The sequence below is a fragment of the Sinocyclocheilus grahami genome, unplaced genomic scaffold (assembly GCF_001515645.1).
Source record: "Sinocyclocheilus grahami isolate Dianchi unplaced genomic scaffold, SAMN03320097.WGS_v1.1 scaffold898.1, whole genome shotgun sequence".
NCBI classification, from domain to species: Eukaryota; Metazoa; Chordata; class Actinopteri; order Cypriniformes; family Cyprinidae; genus Sinocyclocheilus; species Sinocyclocheilus grahami.
In genome coordinates, this window is record NW_015506077.1 from 25,682 (window position 1) to 42,696 (window position 17,015).

Sequence of the window (17,015 nt, forward strand, 5' to 3'; positions counted from 1 at the left end):
CATTTCTTTTCAAAGCTGTAGCTGAGCTACAGTATTACAGACAACATTTCGAAATATTCCAGATTTTAATATGAAATTGTTATTGTTTATCAAAATTATGATTTGATTTAGTCTTGTTGACGTTGTTATTATGTTTAATATAAAATAATACGATCTAAAATAATTAAATGTTGTTTTTGTTTATGCATTACGCACGCTAATATCATTAACACGACGTGTTTAATGCAAAACGAGCGACTGAAGGGTTGGAGATAGATAGAGAGAGAGAGAGAGAGAAGTTAAAGAACAGGTGTAATGCTGTAAAACTAGCTGGAAAGAGCTCTCCACATGCATTCAGCAGGATGGATTACACATAACGAGCATGCTTTAATTAGCAAGCCCGTGAAATCTGAGAAAGAGAAGTGTTTTAATGTATTTCTGCATGGTAATGCGACGTTATTACTAAGCAAACAAGCTCGGGGTGAGACGGGGACCCGAGTGCGCGCGCGAGCGCAGCAGGAACACCCATCAACAGCTCCGGGTCTGGCACGATGACTGAGGAACTTCAGCAGCTGTGGAGGAGCTGTGAGCTGGAGTCAGACTGATGCTGGAATATAATCACCCAGCAATGCGGAGAAAGGGAGAAAAAGTAACTGCGCGGCTGCATCACGGCACAATTGAGCAGCGCAGCGCAAAACCAATGGGCTTAAACCGGGTAAGTGGACTGTTCACTGTGAATTCTTTTGAGTTTGGGCTTGTTTGGAATGAGTGTGTATTTCTGCAACCCTTTTTTGTGTTTGTTTCTGTGTGTGATATCGCAATAGCAGCCGCGGCAGGTCAGTTAGAATCTTTCAGAGTTCCAAAAACGCGTTCTAGGTTGGAATATGGAACGCTGTGCAAAGCCTTTATTAGTGCGCTTCATTACTCCTCTTGTTCTGTTTCTCCTTTGTCTTGGACGAGAGCAGTGTGACTTCATGCAAATGTTAATCAAGATGGAAAACTATAAAGTTACATAATTAAGAATGAATATTAACGTCAAAGCTATGTTTAATAAAAAACATGTCTTCGTTTTAATAGCACACTGAAGAATCCATGTCGTATCAGTCATGCAAAAACAATATGATGAAGAAGAGGTCAACTAAAAGCTCATTGTGAGTTTTATGGCCACTTTATAATATGACTGTATTATAGAAGGCTTACCAGATCTTTTTTTTTTGTACATTCAAGAAGTTAGGATTGTCATATTTTCATAGATATGTTATTTATGTCGGTTATAAGTGACTGGAAGGAATTGTAATAATTTAAAATCTGTAGATTAGTACAAAAAGAAACCCTGATTAGTTGATTTAAAGTGTGGACACAGTGGAAAAAATGAACAGCAACATGCAAGTATGTGTGTGTTTGATACAGGAGAGAGCTGATCTGCATATCTGCTGAGACAAAGGACCTCATAATTCATCCTATTAAATTGACATCAATTAACATTTTAGTGGGTTGCATAGTACAAGGTCTTTGAATGTTGGATGTTCATGAGCTGGTGAAAACAGCGGTTTCCTGACACTCAAAAGTAGTACAAAAGTAGACATTTGGTACAATGGCTGTTAACACTGTCTCTCTTAACGATCAGAACGCTTTTGAAAAAATGCTATGTTTGATATATGTCCAAAAAGAATCAAATGACTTCAGAGCCTGTTAGAGCTTACTGAATGGCGCTTGTTTGGTTCTGACTGTAGACCTGTGACTGACATGTACAGATGGGATTTCTATAGATGTACATGAATCACTCTTGCTGTGTTAAAGTGTTAAAAAATAACTTTTCCTTGCCACTTCAAACTTCTCGACACTCCCTTGGTTTTTCTGTCCAACTTCATTTATTCAGTTCGTTCATAAATAATCCTGAGGAACTGACAGTTTTGTCTGCCGAGAGAAATGACCCCTTAATTAGAAATGAAACAGACCCCAAACCAGGGGTCACACTTATCCAGCAGAGATTTATTTTAAATGAATCAATTTATAGTGTGTGAACTGACATGTTTTTGTGTGATGTGCACATCTTTTTTTCTTAATTTCTTCTCTGAATTTTACATATTACATATTCTGGCTTTGTTGCTTGCAACACCTTGGTAGTGGGTTCGATTTTCTAGGAGAATGCATGAACTGATAACAATTGCACCTTGAACCTTGAATGCAATGTAAGTATGACAAAAGCATGAATGTAAATGCATATCAATTTAAAGTAGTCATTTTAATTGATTCTTATATGTAACAAACATACTAAAATAAAAATATATTGAAATATGATACATTTGATTTTTATATCAACATTAAAACAAATAAAAATACATCATTCTTTTTTGATTGAGGAACAATGCCACTCAGAGTGTTTTGTTGTGTTAAATTGTTAAGAGTGCTTGCAGTTTTATCATAAACTTTTTGAGGGTTGCCTAGCAGCACAACTCATCGTCACTGCAGATATAAAACAAAAACTGAGGGACAGAAAAACAATGCACTTATTGTCTTCCCATCCGTTTTACAGCGCAGAAGCGTGAATAACGTCGGCATCTATTAAGAACTAGCACAAATAGCTCATATTGATTCATGAGTGCCTTTATAAGTCTCTAACTCAAAGTGCCATTGCAGAAATCTCCCCATCAGCACTATTGAATTTCATCTTCCCCGGGAGACACACAGCACCGCAGCTCATCATCAGCACCATCACTCATATACAGGCTCCTGTACGGCTCCCCAACATCTTGCTTTTCATCTCTCGGCGCTCCACAGGACCTGTCTGTGCTGGAGAGTGTGTGTGGCTTGTGCTTTCATATGTCTGTACAGAGACCTCCAGCCTCCTGCTGTGATGAAGTTCACAAATAGGAAATCAATGTTACAGGCATCTTGGAATTGATCTGTGCTGATTGCTAATAGTGATGACAGTCTCCACGGTCTTTTACCATCGCTTCTATAGATCTCAATACAGACCCACAGGACTAAAGGAATAGAGTGGATTCTCAGTGATTGGGAACGTAATTAATAGAGCAAACAGTTGTGGGAAAGAAAAGTAAGAAAGAAAGAGCTAGCAGACACATCTGCCCACACTGTCTCTTACACTCTTTGCCTTTAGGGAAATTCATTGTGCATGTTTACAGTATGTCTGCATGTTTGCATTATATACGAGAATACATCTGTATATATACTGAATAACTGTATATAGGACCTATATATATATATATACTACTGCACTGTAAAAAAAAATCAGTCAAAAATTACAGTAAAAAAACAGCAGTGGTTGCCAGAACATTACTATAGCAAGGTTTTATGGACTGAACATAAAACATAAATCACTTTCAAAAACTGTAAATGTAACAGTATTTTACTATAAAATTACATTAAATGTCCCACTCGATCCAGCTTTTGAACTAATTAAAAGTCTTTTACTGTAGAATTTGTATAGTGTTTTACCATGAAAATTATGACAACTTTTGTTGTGTTAAAAGTTTTTTCTTTTAAAAGAAGTCTCTTCTGCTCAGCAGTACTGCATTTAGTTGTCCAAAAATACAGCAAAAACAGTAATATTGTGAAATATTATTACAATTTAAAATAACTGTTTTCTATTTGAATATATTTTAAAATGTAATTTATTCCCGTAATGCAAAGCTAAATTTCTCCAGTTTTCAGTGTCTAGTCTTCAGTGCTGCTCAAGAAACATTTCTTATAATTAATGTTGAAAGCAATTGTGCTGCTTCATATTTTTGTGATATATTTGTATGAGCATTTATTTGAAAAACACCATAAAAGTATCAGAAAAATAATCCATATGACATATGAGTAGTCCATATAAAAAAAAGAGTACTTACTGCGGAAATAATATACTTTAGAAGAATATACTTAAGCGTGAACTAAATGTAATGTTTTCAGAGACTAAGTTGCATGTTAATTGCAATTCAATCAAAATGTGTTGTAGTTTAAATTTATAATAAATGCAGTGCTCTTTGACCCACTCAAGTAAGACTTCAGTACATCTTTATATGTAATTTCATAATTGGTCTATAAAATAAGATTACTGACAAGCATAAAGATACTAAAATATACTTTTATGTCATTTCTATTGAAACTTGTGTGTCATGTACTTAAATATATTTGCAATGATATATAATAAATATATTGTAAATTATAAATAATAAACATATTTGCAATTTGCAAAGCAAATTATTACATTTATAGAGATAACATTATAAATGTCTTTACTGTCAGTTTTGATCAATTTAATGCATCCTTATTTTTACTTCTGTAATATTGTGTATTTATACTTTTCAGTATAAATATACAATAATCTATTAAAGACATAATAAAAAGCCAGTCTGTCTGGAGAGAGAAAGACTTGCTTTAAATTCAGAAGAGTGTGGAGACATGACTGTGTGATCCTCAAAGGCCACTGCAGTTTGAGCACTTCCCTTGAGCGCTAGCTGGCATAAAGAAGTGAACACTCTTTCAGACATTCAATGTGTTTTTGACCTCTCTGTTACCCCCCAAAAATCCACAGACCTCACTTTCATAAAGCAGCTGCCTCTGCATTTCCATCAGGACCAGAACAACAGCACTTCTTATACAGTTATACAGTTTTGTATGGACTTAACTTTACAAGTTATTTTGAAATATTACAGTAATGTAATACAGTAATTACTCTCATCTTTGGACACGAGAAAAGTCTTTCTCATTTGCTTTAACTACTTTAACTGGCACATTATGTGCAGTTTGAGCTCATATGATGCAGTATGAGGAAATGCTGCGTCATATATTGACTCATGGATCGAGTGGTAACACATGGCATCTTTCTTTTGCACTGTTACAGTTCGACAGTGATTCATTTGGATTGTCAGAGGCCCCAGGGCTCAAACAACATGCTAAGAAATCAAATGAAAGCCCAGACGAGACAGAAGCTGAATCATGTATAATACTCAAAAGTTTTCTATAATTGCTGCTTACATCATAAGTGTAGAGAAGTCATGCTAAAAGAGATTGAATTTATAATATAGGAATGGGAGGGAAATTTAGCATAGAAAGATTTGATTTGATTTGGGTGAACTTTCAAATTCTGTCTGCTGCTATTTGAAGTTTATTAACATCCACCATGATAGCACCAGTTTTCATTCATCATTTCTGACGTCTTAAATTTGCATAAGAAGGGAGACAAAAATCAGAGATGCCTTTCTGCTCAGATATGCTGTATGAATACATTATGCTTTCATTCCACAAAAGGTTGACTAGCCTTTTTAAGACCGATGGCGTTTCTGAATCCTCTGGCGTGAGAAGGTCTGTTTCATTAATTTCCTGTTTCAGTCACACTAATTATACCCGTGTTCATTTGAGAGCACTGGACCTTACTCTGCCATTGTGTGGAGAACATGGCTCATTTAGGAACTTATCCATGAATAGAAAAGAAAACATCATAATTAATTCCTCCGCTTTGGGAGTCAACTTGTGTTGTGACATGAATTTATTGCATCCTGTGACTTGTGAGCAATTATTAAGACTTCCAAAGCCATGGTAGAACCTATTTTCACTACTGATTGAAAAAAGAAAATATGCAAATATGTCGGGAGTATGTGATGTTGCATTAGGAGACTGATACAGTGAATATATTAGTATGAATGATGCAGCATTACTGTTGATGTTTGACAACTTTTAATGCGTTCATTACGTATTTTTCGATGAGCATTATTGCCCTTGAGACAGTTAACGTGCTGAAGCTACTTATCATTTTAAATCCAGAGCTCATGGAATGATGGATTGGAAAGTCTAAATTCTTCACCCATGTAAAAGTGTACTCATTTTCACTCAACATCTTTAGCAGAGCAGAGAAAACTGGAGTAGTTTTTGAAGAAATGGAATTCAATTGCATTTAGGTTATAATGTACAGTAGGTATAACGTAAAGGTCTTTTTCTTCAATGCAGTCATGTTTTTCCATGCAATTTCAATGCAATTACAAAGACGGATGACAAAAATAAAGCAAAAACACCATAAAAGTATCAGAAAAATAATCCATATGACATATGAGTAGTCCATATACTTAAAAAAAAAAGAGTACTTACTGCGGAAATAATATACTTTAGAAGAATATACTTAAGCGTGAACTAAATGTAATGTTTTCAGAGACTAAGTTGCATGTTAATTGCAATTCAATCAAAATGTGTTGTAGTTTAAATTTATAATAAATGCAGTGCTCTTTGACCCACTCAAGTAGGACTTCAGTACATCTTTATATGTAATTTCATAATTGGTCTATAAAATAAGATTACTGACAAGCATAAAGATACTAAAATATACTTTTATGTCATTTCTATTGAAACTTGTATGTCATGTACTTAAATATATTTGCAATGATATATAATAAATATATTGTAAATTATAAATAATAAACATATTTGCAATTTGCAAAGCAAATTATTACATTTAAAATATTATTAACTCTTAAATATTAACTCTTTCCCTGCCAGCGTTTTTGAAAAAAGTTGCCAGCCACTGCCTGCATTTTTAATCATTTACATTAAATTTTCATGGCCCCCAGAATATTTTGTTATATGAATATCTGAACATGCAATACATCAAAATAAAGAACAAAACAAAACTTTATTCTAGCTTTAAGCATTCTTTTTTTTAATCAACACTAGAATGTAGGTAGGTTTCATTTAAAAAGCCACGTTTTCAGCAAAAAGCTGAAAAAATCACGTTTTTATCAAAGACGACACGTATCATATTCAGTTCGATGAACTAAGCATAGATGCAGTAGGTCACTTCCACCCCCAAAGCTTGCACAGTCCTTTACCACTTCCTGGATTGACATTTCACTCGGTAACATTAGGCATTTTGGATTTATATGCTGTTTATTGTTGATGATCGCATTATTTTTCATATGCATCTGCCTAAATATGAAATCACTAATTTCTGCGTTTTCCTTTGCTGTGTTTTTGATCGGGAGATTCTGGTCTCATTCAGAAGATAGGTAATAGCACCTCCGAGCGTATAACAGTGAAAACACAGAGAGCTGTAAAATCCCATCTTTGCGTTTTCTCATAAAAGACGAGATATCTCGTCAATGGCAGGAAAAGAGTTAACAGTAGCTATGTTTCCATCCACCTATTTTTATGCGCATTTTGGAATATCGCATTAAAAATGCTGGATGGAAATGCCAAGATGCACATAAATTCTAAAAATGCGCATAAAAAACATATGCGCACATTTGAGTAGGATAAACTTTTTATTTGATAAGAAAAATGCGCATAAACTACAATGGAAACACATTTACGAATAAATTCCTCCATGCGCATCGAAAAAGTCATGTGACTTTGCGCTATGAAACGGGATAGCTTGACTAGCAGTGGACCAATATCGTTCACAGCATCTATATGTTGTTATGGACGTTCTGAAATGCCTGAGCAAAGTCTGTCGTCAAAGTCTTTCTGTATAAGTCCTACACGACTGCGTTCCTGACAGCATTTATTGTGTTTCGTCTGCTTAATCTGAGGCGCAAGTAATTTATATCATATATGAAAATTGTTACATTCAGTGGCTTCTCCTAGTTTTCTCAGTGATATTTAGTGCCAGTTTACCAGGAAGTGACGATTTTGTTCTCTTTGACTCGTTGGATGGAAACGGTGCTTTATTCGCAAATGTTTTATGTAATATTCCAGTTTTGCGCATAAGTTTAATTCGAATCTTTGGATGGAAACATAGCTAGTGTTCATTTCCATATGCTTCTGAAATTAATATCACAAAGCTGGTTGAAAATCAGCAAACTTTTCCTTTAAGTATGTACAGTGGACAAGGGACCATTTTCTTTGTGTTGTTGAGCATTTCCAGTGTGTTTTGGATATATCTGGACTAATTAATCTGTTGTTTTCTGTGCTAATTTTGTTGCATTGTGCCCCTTGGGCTTAGCAACCTGGAGCTGGAACTATAAAGTAAATCTTCATTAAAATCTTCCTCTTTTATCTCTCAGAGCTCATCCATGATGACCACCTTGAGCTGGTAGACTGTGAATCTGTGGAGTGTACAGCCACGCACAGCAGAGATGTACCAAGAGGTGGCTTTCCTAGCAGGCAGCACCGATCATCAGTTTACCACCTTCCACTTTAACCCTTTGGAGAATCCGCGTGAAATCAGCAGCAAAAAAGGTGTGTTTTACAAACGCGCACAATTGCAGTGCAAGCCCGGCGTACAGGAGCACGAGGTGCTCCGGAATCGAGGAGCTGGAGCGGACGAGGGTGCTTTAGTCGACCGCACCGCCATCATCAACGTGGGTGGCATCCGTTATAGCATACCATGGTCCACTCTTGAGGAGTTCCCATTGACGCGTTTGGGGAAGTTACGCAGCTGCAGCAATGCCGAGGAAATCCTCGATTTGTGTGACGACTATGACGCGCACTGCAACGAGTTCTTCTTCGACAGAAGCCCCAGCGCCTTCCGCTCCATCATCACATTCCTGGCGGCCGGGAAGCTTCGTCTGCTGCGGGAGATGTGCGCGCTCTCCTTTCAGGAGGAACTGTTGTATTGGGGTGTGGAGGAGGCCAGTCTGGAGTGGTGCTGCTTGAGAAAGCTCCGTCTTCGGCAGGAGGAGCAGCGAGAGAGACTCCGGCTGGAGGAGGAGGAGGCTGAGCTGACCTCGCCCCAGTCCTGTGAGGAGGCGCCGGGCGTCGGGATCCCAGAGGAGGGGCATCTGGCTGGGTGCATGCACAGCCTCCGAGACATGGTGGAGAACCCTCACTCCGGGATTCCTGGGAAGATCTTCGCCTGCCTCTCGGTGGTCTTTGTGGCCATTACAGCAGTTACACTGTGCGTCAGCACCATGCCTGACCTGAGGGAGGAGGAGGAGAGGGTGAGTGTACACCTAAACATGCCAGACTAGGGCTTGTGTGACTATTTAAACTAGTTGATCTAGTTGTCCAAAAAATGTAGACAATGATTGCAAAAAAAAAATTCTTAATCAGTATTTTTGTCTTATTTTCCAGTTAAATGTGTCTAGACATCCTTAAAATTGATTTAGGAAGAAGTTAAATTATTTAAGTCTTTTATTCAGGGAATGTACAGTGTATTATATTGTTGGACCCTTATCCCAAAACCTAAATCTTTTAAATAAAAAACCCTAATCCCTATAATCCTAACCCTACCTAGCCTTACCCCAAAGCATAACTTGAACCTTGAAAATCCTAATCCTAAATTTACCCTTCACTCAATACCTAAATCTAACCCTTATAATCCTAATCCGAACCTTACCCTTACCCCAAAACCGAACTCTGACCCACTAAAATCCTAAAGCTACATTTCCCCCAAACCTAAATCTAACCCCTATAATGCTAATGTAAACTTTACACTTACCTCAAACCTAACTCTAAACACTATAATCCTAACCCTACCCCTAACCCAAAACCTAACTCTAACACCTATAATCCTAATCCTGATTTTACCCTTACCCCAAAACTGACCTCTAACCCCTATAATCTTAATCCTGACCTAACCCTTACCCCCAAACTGATCTCTATCCCTTATACAGTAATCGTAATCCTGACCCTACCCTTACCAAAAACCTAAATCCATACACCGAATTAGTGCTCTGCATTTATCCCATTCAAAGTGCACACACACAGCAGTGAACACACACACACACCGTGAACACACACCCAGAGCAGTGCGCAGCCATTTATGCTTCGGCGCCCGGGGAGCAGTTGGGGGTTCGGTGCCTTTGCTCAAGGGCACCTCAAGGGCACCTCAGTCGTGGTATTGAAGGTGGGAGAGAGCGCTGTACATTCACTCCCCCCACCTACAATCCCTGCCGGTACGAGACTCGAACCTGCAACCTTGGGTGACGAATCCGACTCTCTAACCATTAGGCCACAACTTCCCTATAATCCTAATGCTAACCTTATCCCCAAACTGAATTTTAACCCCTATAATCCTAATCCTAAATTTTACCATTACCCCCAAACCTAACTCTAACCCCTATGATCCGAACCATAACAAATTTGCAGTAAATGTGGTAATTTTCCAGAACAACGTGTAATTTCACAGTAAATCCGTAGTAGGTGTATGATGTTAGTACATGGTAGGTAAGGCCACCTATGATCAAGTTTTTTTAGGTGGTTTAAGTGATGAAATACTTATTGCGGTTAATGTGAATATTCAGTTTTAATAACGTATTACATTTTGTTTCTTAAACAATGTATCTAAATTTAAGGATGGTTAGATTTGTTTTTACTTTGAAAACAAGACAAAAATACTGATTAAAAATATGAATTTTGTATGGTGTAAATATGAATTAATGCAAATATCACACCAGGCAGCATCAGCGGCCTTGACAGTCAGCTGGAGTGTGTTTCTGTGTGACTGAGAAATGAAATCTCGCAAATCTCCAATGATGTGGGTTGCATTGACATATATGGTGCAAAGCAGACATGTCCCACTCATAGTTTCTGTCAACCTCAGAATCACACATAGTTATTTTCAGGAGTCTTCAGAGCAGGTTTGAATGCATTTTGAACAGTCCAAACAGAAGTTAGGAAGCTTGTTGTGCAGTGCCCTTATACTATTGTTTGTAAGTCTAAATATATTTGCCTGTTACCATACAAAATTAATGACATACCCAAGTGACACACTGCGATGCGTTTTGGAGCTGTCACCATATACAGTAGATTAAGCTCAGCAAGTTTGCAAGTTGCCACAGGCCCAACAACAGACACTTACCACAGGAAGACTGTGCAGTTCAATTAATAATAAACATTTATTCAGATAGATACAATTCTGTCATCATTCACCAACCCTGATTGACTTAATTCCTTAAAGAGTTCCAATTACAGAAGGTTAGATTACAGATAGGTTCACAGAACTTATCTTAATGATTAATTAATCATTCACAGTGAACCCACTGACTGGTTAACAGCTCACTTGAGGGAAAGATTACCAGTGAGATATATACATATAGAGTTAGGGTTACTACTTTTGAACTACATTTATGAAATTTTTATGGTTCTTTTGCATGCCTTTTGAATCTTGAAAGCTCCAGTACTGATTCACTGCTTGGAAAAAGAACAAAAAGTAAATTTTTCAAAATTTCTCAGTTTGTGTTCTGTGTTCGAAGGAAAGTTATGAATTTGAAATGACATGAAATGATGGCTGGATTTTCATTTTTGGGTGAACTATACCTTTTAGAATTTAAACAGAGATTTAGACTGGAAATCATAATTAATTCAGACTTCAATGAACTTCTGTGAACTTTTCAGTTGAGAATTTATGTTTAGCAAAACTGCAGTACACTTTTTTGAATTCATAAAATGCAAATATAATGATCTTTGAGTTAGAGTATAGCCACTTAAAACACCTCTGGGCAAAACTGGCCCTCAAGTTTGGCCTTTGACAAAAACCGAGTGCTCCATCTCTCTGCGCTTGATGATGTGAATCATTTTCTCTGTAAACAATGTAGAGACATGAGATGTTTGTGTGTGCAGTGTGTGTGTGTTCGTGTGAGAGAGACTGTCTCAGTAGCTAGACTGTGTACTGTTGGTGGATATTTTTCTGACAGAAACAGGCATGACAGCCTGGGGACAGCATCTCAAGTCCAGAGCCTGATTTCATGAATACCAAATTAGCCATATTCCACAGAACTATTATAAAAGCCTGGCAGCTGTTCCTCTATCACACACACATGTGCCTACTCACTCACTCACTCACTCACTCACACTCAGTCAGTCACATACAAACACACACCAACACTCACTCAAACGGCTTTGTTTCACTGTGTTCCTCAGGACATCCCAGTGACTATTGTTTAAAGCTGATTATAATTATTGTAGACTAAATCAACCCCTAAAAGAGGTCACACTTTAGGCTTCTAAACAACAACAGTATTTTATATTTAAGAATCAATTTAGTGATTAAGGACGTCTCTGAAGAGAGGTGTTGAATTTGATATTAATCAAACATGCACGCATACAAACACTCACACTGATTTCCATTAGGGATGCAATGATACCATTTTTTCAGAACTGATCCTATACCGAAAATTCTGAGTATTCAGAATACAATACTGAATATCGGATCGATGCATCCCTAGTTTCCATATTATATGGGGACATTTCATAGACATGATGGTTTTTATACTGTACAGACTGTATTTTCTGTCCCCTAATCCTAAACCAACCTCTCACACAAAACTTTCAGCATTTTTAGATTTTCAAAAAACTTCATTCTGTATGATTTGTAAGTTGTTTTCCTCATGAGGACCAAAAAATGCAGTACATGTAAATTATGCATAATTACAAGCAACTAACCCTAAACCAAACCCTATTCCTAAACTTGAACCAATAGTTAGTTCATGCTGTTAATTAAAATTACTCAGTACTTATTTTTATACTGTAATAATGACACCTTAATATTACTTTTTTTTAATGAAAGGCTTTTGGTTTAGTTTAGGGTCCAATTCTCACTATTAACTAGCTGCTTATTAGCATGAATATTACTGGCTTACTGGCTGTTTATTAGTACTTATAAACCACATATTAATGTCTTATTCTGCATGACCATATTTTAGATCCCTTAATCCACCCCATACCTAAACTTAACAACTACCTTATTAGCTATTAATAAGCAGCAAATTAGGAGTTTATTGAGGCAAAAGTCATAGCTGATAGGTCCTCAAACTACAGTGAATCAATTTGTAATCTGTAATTATATGCTTTGTTCACCATCTTGGATTTATTTTTATTTCAGCTTGTCGCAGTGCATTTTGGGATTGTCTGATCTGCCTTATCTCTTCTGCTGTTTTTGTAGTATGCTAATGCAATTATATTTGCTATACTCTAAGCTCTAAACCCCACAACAGAGGGCAAACTCTGACCCCCACACACATTCACCCACAGCCAACTTTTCATCTTTGCTTTTTGGCTGGTAACACAAGGGGCATGTTTTCAAGTTTTAATATTTAACTAATTAAAAATGAATCAGTAGAAGAGACTTTAGTCATATTTGCATCAGTCTCTGGTGCTCTTGCTGCAGTGAACTTCAAACACAATATATTTAATGTGCTAATCAAGCCTTAGACATGTAGTAACACCAGTTTAATCATGACAACTCTCTGAATAGTTTTAGCATGCTGATGGATATAACAGTGTTCGGCACCGATCAGACAGAGCACGTTTTTCAGTTTTGAAAACATGAGGCGCACTGCACTGCCTTTTTTTATAGGATTATAGCGTGAGCGCTCTAAAATCTTTGGTTTGCTGTTAAGTAAACTGTCATATTAGCAGAAACCTTAAAACAATTCAGCTCTGGGTAACCTGTGACAGACACCACAAGTTTCTCCTCCATCATTGCAGTCTCTGGACTTTCCAAGCAACTGTAAACTTCCGTCTCCACACCGGAAGGCCCGCCTCTCCATTTATTCAATTGGACAATGGAAAAAAATGTGAATGACGTTGGGTGCTTTTCGGCTCAGAGTTAGCCGGCTAAAATGCGAGGCGCTCGGGTGCTTAAACAGCGTGCAAAGTGCTTACTGCCAATAGAAAACAATTTAAAAAAGGACCTCTCACTGCAAAAAGAACAAAACAAAAAACACATGTTCTGTCTGATCGGGGCCTTCGTGCATTTGGTTTAGATCTGCTATGCATGCTGCTGAGTCCTGTAGAATAGATACTACCACTAAATACACAGACGCTGTTCTAAGCAAGTAAGATATGCTGCTGCTGCAATGATTATGTCTACATAAATGCTGTAGCAGATCTAGACAGGTGGAGCTGGGGGAGGTGGAGGGTTTCAGAGGAACTCTTACAGCATGCTGCAGGACAGTCTTACAAAAAACGCTGAGCCAGACTATTTAAATGTCGAGAAAGCAGAGGCCAGTCAGCTTGTGCCATGTAGTAAATCATATGATGGCTAGCAGATTATATATAAAGGAGCTTTCAGTCTGCGCCATCTAGAGTGTCATGACTGAACCACATATTTATATGACCTTGCATCTGAAACCCCTTGACTGTTAGTAATGATACCATCAGATGCGATTAGAGTTTAAGGGAAAACCCAACAACCATAACGATACTCCTGTGCACAGGGCCTGTTATAGCATTTTTCAACTTTTCATAGTTCTGACTAAGGAGTGTTTGTGTACTGGAGCACAGCCCTCTGCATGACATCAATAAAGACGGCAGAGATTAAAGCAGAGAAAGAGAGAGCGAAGTGTCTTCCACAATCAAAGGGCCACACTGAAGAACAGCAGGAGGAATCCAGGGAGCTCTTTATCTTCAAAGAGACAATCAATCACTGTGTGCAATGCATTCTGCTCCGGAACCCCCTCACAAACACACACACAAAGGTTTGTTTTTATGGTTTATGGGGACTCTCCATAGGCGTAAGGGTTTTTATACTGTACAAACCGTATTTTCTATTGCCTTACACCAACCCTAACCTAAACCTACCCCTCACAGGAAACTTTCTGCATTTTTAGATTTTCCAAAAAACTCATTCTGAAATAGTTATAAGCCTTTTGAATTACGGGGACACTGACAATGTCCTCATAAATCACCTTCTCTTTGTAATACCTATATCATACCCATGTTATTATACAAATTTGTGTCCTCATAAACCACATAAACATGCACCCACACACACACACACACACACACACACACACACACACACATATCCATGCGGACACATGCATATACAGTCACAAACACTAAGCACTCAAGCATGGGACACACACACACACACACACACACACTTGTCTCTTATTAACCTGCATGGCCTGACTGAGAGGCATATTGTACAGGGTTGTTTTTAAAATAAGCACTGGATCTGTGTTTACAGGCTGTGGGATTGTGTATTTTTGGAAATGGCCAATGTTCTGCCAGAAGGCCAATATTAATAATCACCTAATGAACACTTCAGTGCGTTTAAAAAACGAAAGAGCATACCCTTGTGAAAAATAACTCTGCTTTATTGTATTCAGTGTGCACATGTAGTGTACTTCATATCAGTATATATTTTAAGAAAAACGATATACTTGCAGATAAAAAAGTGCACTTTATAATATCAAATTCAATGTTTTAGTGCATTTTAAATCATTTTGTCTTAATATTTTTTTGTCATGCTTTAAAGAAGTACACTTACTTTGATGTGTTGACTAACATACTAAAGCACATGTAAAGTACTTGATTATACTTTGAACTGTAGTGTGTTATTCAGTATAATTACATGTAAAGTTAATATATTTTACATGTAGTAAATTGAAATTTGATCATTACAAATGTGTAATTACAAATATGACATACGAGAAGTTAAAGTTTACATAAAAATAAGTACTTAAGTCCTACTTAAGTGGGCCAAAATGCATAAACATGCCAAATGTCTAAAAATGTTACATTAAGATCACACTTACGTATATTCTTTGAAAGTATATTATTCCTGTAATAAGTATTCTTTTAAAAAGTATGCTAAAATGCACTTCTCTTTTCTACTGGGTACAAAGGTCTGAGTATCTTTGAAAGATTTGATGCCATAAACCTCGCAAACCTTTGGCAAATCCAGCCACCAGTTCTTTCTCAGAAGAGCTTATTGTAGCAGCCTAGTAACAAATTGGTGGATAGTCCGTTGGCAGGCCGTCTGAGACTACAGCCTCATATGCTACATTACCTACACTAATGCCACAATAAGTGTACAAACCCAACTCAAAAGCTGACCTAACTCTCAATTCATTCATTATACAACAGCAAACAATTACATTATCACACTAGACACATTATCTGTGGCCTCCGAGGAAACCTGCTGTTATCTATAATGAGTTTGTGATGCACTAAAATGCCTCAATTAGAGAATTAGTTGAGCGACTCAAGAGACAGACTGAAGAGAGAAAACACTAGATGAGTCCCGTAAATAGCTTCTCTCGCACAGGAGGCGATGATAAATGCCACGTTTTTAGCACTTGAATATTCCGCAGATCCAGTGGCCCTTGTGAAAAAGAAGTGCACTTAATTGTACTAAAATGTGCACTTGTAGTGTACTTCAAATCTTAGAGTGTTTTTTAAAAAGTGTACTTGCAGATGATATAATATCAATGACATAAAAGGCCACTTAAGTGAATTTAAAGAGAGTTCAGTTTCTTAACACACTTAAGTAGATTTTTAAAAAGTGCACTTTAAAAAGTTTTACTTTCTATGAAGCACATTTTAAATCATATGATTTTTAATCACAACTAATTGACTAACAGTTAATTAGTTAATCATAAGTACACTTATTTTGATGTGTTGACTAACATACTAATGTATTTGATTATAATTGCAACTAGTGTGTTATTCAATAGTACATTTAAAGTTAATTTTAAATTCACTGAATTGCAACTTAATCATTACAAAAGTGTACTTAAAAGATATCTAAATACATGATATACAAGTTTAAATAAAAATGACATTAAAGTATATTTCAATTTAGCAAAAATGCTTGTCGGTATATTCAGCTGTACACTTCAAAAACAATAGAGCCAATTATGAAATTGCATTTAAAGATGTACTTAAGTCCTACTTAAGTGAGTCAAAAACGCTCTTAAGTTCAATTCATTGTGTAAATTTAAACTAATATACAGGTGCATCTCAATAAATTAGAATGTCGTGGAAAAGTTAATTTATTTCAGTAATTCAACTCAAATTGTGAAACTCGTGTATTAAATAAATTCAATGCACACAGACTGAAGTAGTTTAAGTCTTTGGTTCTTTTAATTGTGATGATTTTGGCTCACATTTAACAAAAACCCACCAATTCACTATCTCAACAAATTAGAATACTTCATAAAAAAATTTTTTTAGTGAATTGTTGGCCTTCTGGAAAGTATGTTCATTTACTGTACATGTACTCAATACTTGGTAGGGGCTTCTTTTGCTTTAATTACTGCCTCAATTCGGCGTGGCATGGAGGTGATCAGTTTGTGGCACTGCTGAGGTGGTACGGAAGCCCAGGTTTCTTTGACAGTGGCCTTCAGCTCATCTGCATTTCTTGGTCTCTT

At 36.9% G+C, this 17,015-nt stretch overlaps 1 protein-coding gene across 1 annotated transcript in view; it reads left to right on the top strand.

The window, feature by feature from the left end:
• Window positions 1-358: 358 nt before the first annotated feature.
• The window catches only part of LOC107563932 (potassium voltage-gated channel subfamily G member 2-like), a 31,806-nt gene continuing 15,149 nt past the window's right edge, over window positions 359-17,015 (top strand). Inside the window, exons 1-2 of the mRNA XM_016248918.1 lie at window positions 359-694; window positions 7,977-8,852. Coding sequence (XP_016104404.1) covers window positions 8,049-8,852 — 804 coding nt within the window. The 5' untranslated portion in view covers window positions 359-694; window positions 7,977-8,048. The remainder of the gene's footprint in view (window positions 695-7,976; window positions 8,853-17,015) is intronic.